General features: G+C 49.4%; 2 protein-coding genes across 2 annotated transcripts; one reads left to right on the top strand and one right to left on the bottom strand.

Annotated features, from left to right (window-relative positions):
- Window positions 1–2,197, top strand: LOC131892764 (cleavage and polyadenylation specificity factor 73-like). The gene has a single exon (XM_059242606.1). It carries the CDS (start codon window positions 84–86, stop codon window positions 2,166–2,168), a length of 2,085 nt encoding a protein of 694 aa, XP_059098589.1. The 5' UTR covers window positions 1–83; the 3' UTR covers window positions 2,169–2,197.
- Window positions 2,198–2,204: 7 nt separating this feature from the next.
- LOC131892765 (Krueppel-like factor 10) lies at window positions 2,205–4,166 on the bottom strand. Its single transcript, XM_059242607.1, has one exon. The coding sequence runs from the start codon at window positions 3,633–3,635 to the stop codon at window positions 2,292–2,294; it is 1,344 nt and encodes a 447-aa protein (XP_059098590.1). The 5' UTR covers window positions 3,636–4,166; the 3' UTR covers window positions 2,205–2,291.
- Window positions 4,167–6,355: the final 2,189 nt, after the last annotated feature.

The following is a 6,355-nucleotide window of genomic DNA, read 5'->3' as shown; positions in this document are numbered from 1 at the left end:
AAAACGAAACCAGCGAGACCCAAACAAAGCACCTCCTCCCGGTTGCCTCCAATTCGTCTGATAGTAGCACGTTTACCCCAAGCATGGCTCACAAACGGGCCCACTCCCCGGGCTTCGTGGTGTCGGCTACGCCCTCGGCTCTCCCCGAGGACCAAGACAAGATGATCATCCGCCCGTTGGGTGCGGGTCAAGAAGTGGGCCGCTCCTGCCACATCCTGGAATTCAAAGACAAACGTGTCCTCCTGGATTGCGGCATCCATCCCGGTCTCCACGGCATGGACGCCTTGCCCTTTGTGGACATGATCGAAGCTGATCAAATCGATTTGTTGCTCATCTCGCATTTCCATCTGGACCACGCGGGCTCGTTGCCCTGGTTCCTCCAGAAGACCACCTTCAAGGGCAAATGCTATATGACCCACGCCACCAAGGCCATTTATCGATGGCTGCTTTCGGACTTCATCAAGGTCTCGAACATCGCCACCGAGCAGATGCTCTATTCCGAGCAGGATCTCGAGACCAGCATGGAAAAGATCGACACGCTCAATTTTCACGAAGAGAAGGAAATCAACGGCATCAAATTCTGGGCCTACAATGCCGGTCACGTCTTGGGGGCGGCCATGTTCATGATTGAGATCGCCGGCATTCGGGTCTTGTACACGGGGGATTTCTCGCGCGAAGAGGATCGCCATCTGATGGCGGCCGAGCTGCCCACCTTGAGGCCGGATGTGCTCATTGTCGAGTCCACATATGGCACCCATATCCATGAGAAACGCGAGGATCGAGAGAGCCGATTCACGGGCACGATCCATGAAATTGTGAACCGTGGGGGACGTTGTCTGATTCCTGTCTTCGCGTTGGGCCGAGCCCAAGAGCTCTTGCTCATTTTGGACGAGTATTGGGCAGCTCATCCGGAGTTACACGAGATCCCCATCTATTATGCTTCTTCCCTGGCCAAGAAGTGCATGGCCGTGTATCAGACCTTCGTGAATGCCATGAATGAGAAAATTCGCCGACAGATCGCCGTGAATAATCCTTTCGTGTTCAAACACATTTCCAATCTCAAAGGCATCGATCATTTCGACGATATCGGTCCGTGCGTGATTTTAGCTTCGCCCGGCATGATGCAGAGCGGTTTATCCCGCGAATTATTTGAGAGTTGGTGCACGGACTCGAAAAACGGTTGCATTGTGGCGGGTTATTGCGTGGAAGGCACGCTCGCCAAGCATATCCTCTCCGAGCCCGAGGAGATCATGGCCATGAACGGGCAAAAGTTGCCCTTGAAGTGCTCCGTTAACTACATCTCTTTCTCGGCTCACACGGATTATAAACAGACGAGCGAGTTCATCCGGGCTTTGAATCCCCCTCACGTGGTTCTAGTGCATGGGGAGGCCAACGAGATGGGCCGATTGAAGTCGGCACTCATCCGCGAGTACGAAGCGGATCCCACCACCAAGATCGATTTCTACAATCCGAGGAACACCGTGGCCGTGGAATTGTTCTTTCGAGGCGAGAAAATGGCCAAAGTGGTGGGCTCGCTAGCCATGGAAAAACCCGTGAACGAGCACAAAGTGTCTGGTATCCTCGTGAAGCGAAACTTCAACTATCACATTTTGGCGTCGAACGACCTCCAGAAGTACACGGACATGACCATTTCGACGGTGACACAGAGGCAGAGCGTGTTCTACGAGGGCTCATTCCAGTTACTTCAGTTTCTCGTGTCGCAATTGTCCGGAGACATCGAGTTGGTCGAGACAGATCTGGACAAGAAGATCATTCGGGCCTTTGGAGCCATCGATATCGTCCACGAAAAGCGGATGGTGACACTCGAATGGATCGCCAGCCCCGTCAACGACATGTACGCGGATGCTGTTTTATCGGCCGTTCTGCAGGCCGAAACCATCGAAAAACCGCGTTACATCCCGACCAATGCCAAAGTGGACATGATGCATTTCAAGGAGTGTCTGGTGGAGATGCTGCAAGACATGTTTGGTGAGGAATCTGTGCCCAAAACCTTCAGCGGAGATCGCTTCGAGATCACAGTCGAGTCCAAGAAGGCCCTGATCGACATCGGCTCGCTGGACGTAAAATGCCCGGATGACGAGATGCTCCAGAAAATAATTCAAACCGCTTGTTCGAAACTACAACTCTCCCTCATGTTCACCGAGTGAAACCAAATATATGGAATGAAGCAGTATTACTCATACTATTATTGAGCGCAAGTTTTATTATTACGGTTAAGATTATTCCAGAAAATAGAATAAGGCGAATTTTTAGATCGTGTCTAGTCAAGATCAGCAATCAGGGGCTTCCTCCTTAATCTCCATACTCGGCGAGAGGGGCAGAAGTGGCAAGTTCGGATATGCAGTAGGAATGTTGTTCTTCATATGAGAGGTGAGATGTTTCTTCAAATGATCCGAGCGGGAAAACTTCTTATCGCAGTGCGGACAATTGTGCTTCTTTTCCCCGGTATGGATCCGAAAATGCCGATGGAGCTCGTCGGATCGGGTGAACTTCCGCCCGCAATTGGGCCAAGAACACATGTACGGCTGATCACCAATGTGACTGCGCAAATGGGCTCGGAGATGAGAGGTTTTCTTGTACTGTTTGCCGCACTCGGGATAGTGGCAAATGTGCATACTGATTTCACCCGGGAGAGGAGCACGCGGGCCCAAAGCTTGGCAATTCGGACACTTGCATCGTTCGTACTTAGCCCCACCGGAATTGGATACTTCGCCCGGGATTTGGGTGAGCATATCACGCGTGTGTTGGTCGAGCTGGCGTCGATGGGAATCGGTGGTGATGGATGAGGGCGTGTTGGTCTTGGGTCGAATGGTGCGTTCAATCGTGATCGAGGCGGGGAGAGCAGGGGGGTTCACTGGGAGCGGCTGCCATGTGGTCATGGGGGGCATTTGCAGATTGGTCACACCATTGGCATCCTGGCTGACTTCCGTACTACTCGAGTCCATCATGGCGTCGTCGTCATCGTCCACGGTCATTTGGGTCTGGGGCTCGAAGTAGTTCATGGAACCCTCATCCTCGTCATCCTCATCTTCGTCGTACTGAACCTCTTCAGCCGCCGCTTCTTCTTCCAATTCTCCGTACTGATCGTCACTATCATTATCATGGGCCGGATCTGGCATGGCAAAAGCCGGGGCCACGGCTTGGGGTTGCGGGGTGATAGTGACAGTAGGCACGAGGACTTTCTTAGGACTGTTGATGTTATTAACCGTCAATTGGATCTTGGTGGAGCTCTCATCTGAGCCCACGGATGACAACTCCAACTTTTGATCGATCCGGAGGGTCTTCAAGATTCCGAGGAATCGGGCTTTCTCTTCGTTATGGATAGAGACTTGGCCCAGGTAGACCAACTGGAGGAGTCTTCGAATATCGTCGTAGGCGGCAAAGGGCATGCACACCGTGATGGGTCCGGGTGAGAAGGGCGAGAAGCCTTCGGCGATGATCTCCTTCAAGTAGGTGGACACGGAGGAGAGGACGGCACAATGAGCCGACACCGCCAGACTCTCCTTGGAAATGAGATTCAGATCCGAGTAAACCTGGTGACTCAGATAGGTCTCGAGCTCCTCCATCACGAAATCCGGACCCGTCTCTTCCACGTGGAACTCGTGGGCCGCCATAATGGGCTTTTCCCCGACAACGACTCTGCGCCAATCACGTCTTCAGCCCTCGGGGATTATACCACGCAATAATTGACGAATGATGGGGCAAATTATGGGTGGGTCGTGGTGCACCCACCTCCGGCAATTTTGGGTTTTCCGATTTCAGTTTTCCTGCTCCACCTTCCAGCCTCAGCTTTAAGCTACTACATGGATGGACGGACGGACAAGCCAATTCGTTGGGCTCGTGGCCAGCCCCGCCGCCGCTCCTACTCCTTCAATCGGTACAATCATCCATCTTGCCTTGGCCTGCTCCACCCTAAGTCCTAAGTTGGTGGTGCGGCCAACCCAGCTGCAGTCAACGTAAGGTTCATCATCATCTCCATTATGGACGTTCAGTCCTGTTAAACTAGCGTGGCTCAACGCCCGCCCTAAGCACGCCTGCCAACTGGCTTTGCCTCCCCGGCTCCTCCTCCAGTCCTCCTCTAGTTCTTCTCCTCCTCCTCCCACAGTTCCCTACGTCGAGTCCGTGCCGCCTATATATCCTGCCTCATCTCATACCTCGATTCCAACTTCTCAGGGAGCGAGTGACACGCAAGGCAGGAGGGGAGTGAGGGCACGCAGGCCAGCAAGGGCTGGATCCAGCATTCTATATAAGAGGATCTGCCTTCACTCCCTCCCTCCTTCCCTCGCTAACTCCTCGAGGGAGGGCTGGGCTGGGCCTGAGACAGACAGACTGACAGACAAGGGGCAGGAACGCGGGGCCAGCCTCCCTTCACTGGCGGGCGGGATTCTCCAGACCCAACGCACAGAGAGCTCCGGTCGGGGCTAGAGTCCACCCAAACAAGGAGTAGAACGAGAAGGAAGTGGATGGATGGAGGAATGTTGACTGAGCGGCAGCAGGTGGAGCGCGACAAGGGCGTTCATTTCGACAAACGCCCTTTCTTTCCGCTCAAAATGCTGAATATCTGTGTACTTCTCAGGGATACAAAAGAATCGACCAGATTGTATGACACAAATCAGATAGGCTCTTAGAATAATGGGATCTCCGAATATGCGTGTCGAGAAAAGGGATCCTAAGTTGCGGTCCAAGGGGGCGCCGCGCCCGACTGATGGCCCGACTAATATAACCCTGGGGTAAAACAGGTGATTGTCCGATGGACAACTTCATATCCTTGACTGAGACAGTACCGATGGACTGATGGGCGTCCAAACGTCCATCTTGATTTTTAAAAAATCCGTCCTTTGGTCCGCCTCTTTACACACTAGTCCGCCTATTTGCAGGGTTGACAACTCTTAAACAATCTCAGAGACTATACTAGCACGAATTATAATAGGCCATGTGAGGTCGGACGGGTCAGACCCTCCATGTCCACTCAAGTTGCTGGATCGCAGGCAATGGTCAACAGTTATACAATTGTCACTCGCTTTGGCCGAAGGTAGTGCCCTCAGCTTCATCTAGGTACGAGTGGACAAACAAGACAAAACATGAATTTATGCTCTAAAACGTCATACTGTATGATATTTATCCAATGAATAACTTGTCCTTGAATCATGGCCAATTTTGGCAAACATGACGGCCAACCTGCTGTATTAATGAATGAAAATATGGCAGTTTATAAAATGCAATGTTGGACTCCAATTCGATGGTCGATCAAATAATATATACAAATAAAAGTGAAGTAAAATGAAAAATCTTCTCGTCTTGAACTGCTGGGATTCCAATCCCGGTAGCGGTAAGGAAGTCAGCAAAAAAAAAAGAAAAAAAAACCTGCTGATTTTGTCATGGGTTAATTAAAATCGGCACACCAAAAGGAATAAATTAGCACATGCTTGACAGCACATGAAAAATGAAAAGGAGCACACCAAAACAATAAAGTACCACATCAAAACTATCAAGTGGCACACCAAAATTATACACTGGCACACGCAATACCCCTGGACACCCAAAATCAGATGGCAGGCCGAGTTAGAGACCTGCCATCTGACTTCGTAACAAACAAAAGAAACAAACAAAAAAATAAAACAAATCATGAGTAAAAAATGGCACACCAAAAGAAAATCAGAAGAGAATGCATACTAAGCACACGGACAAGGTTTTAAAGCACACCAAACAGTACCGAGTCACCCTGAATCATAAAGTTAGAAATCAGGGAGTAGGATAAAAGGTTTTACATGGTTTTGAAAAAAAGACATTTGTAAAATAAGGAAACTGAAATTTATCAAAAATGAGTTCAAAAGTAGCTTTCTCAGGCACTAAAATATGTTTTATGTATGTTAATGGGTAAGGCAGGTACAACCATTGCACTAAAAACGAGCAAATATTTAGATCGTATTTAATCAAAAAAGCTGCAAATACGTAAAAAAATATTTCTTACTGAAATGCTTAACCATACAAGTTGCACTTTAAGTTTCTGTTTCTAGTACGGCACATCAGTTCTTTCTGATAATATTTGTTTTACTTCATTTTCTCTACTCAAGTTCTTGAGATGGATAGCACAATATCAGTCCAATGCAACCAGATTGTTAGCTTTCTTGACATGGGATTAATTTGACTTAAGAAGAAACTAGCTAGTCCAGGCCAATGCCACCAATCAATTAATGTTCAGCTTTTCTTCTTCTTTGAAAGCCATTTTGAAGGGTTTTCAGAGGTGGCGGTAAATGGGCTTTTCACTGACAAAAGGATCTATTACACATAGTTTCCTAAACTAATGAATATTTCTCTATGCTCAATAATGACT

Source organism: Tigriopus californicus, chromosome 2 (assembly GCF_007210705.1).
Source record: "Tigriopus californicus strain San Diego chromosome 2, Tcal_SD_v2.1, whole genome shotgun sequence".
NCBI lineage: Eukaryota > Metazoa > Arthropoda > Copepoda > Harpacticoida > Harpacticidae > Tigriopus > Tigriopus californicus.
This window is presented reverse-complemented; position numbering and strand designations above follow the sequence as displayed.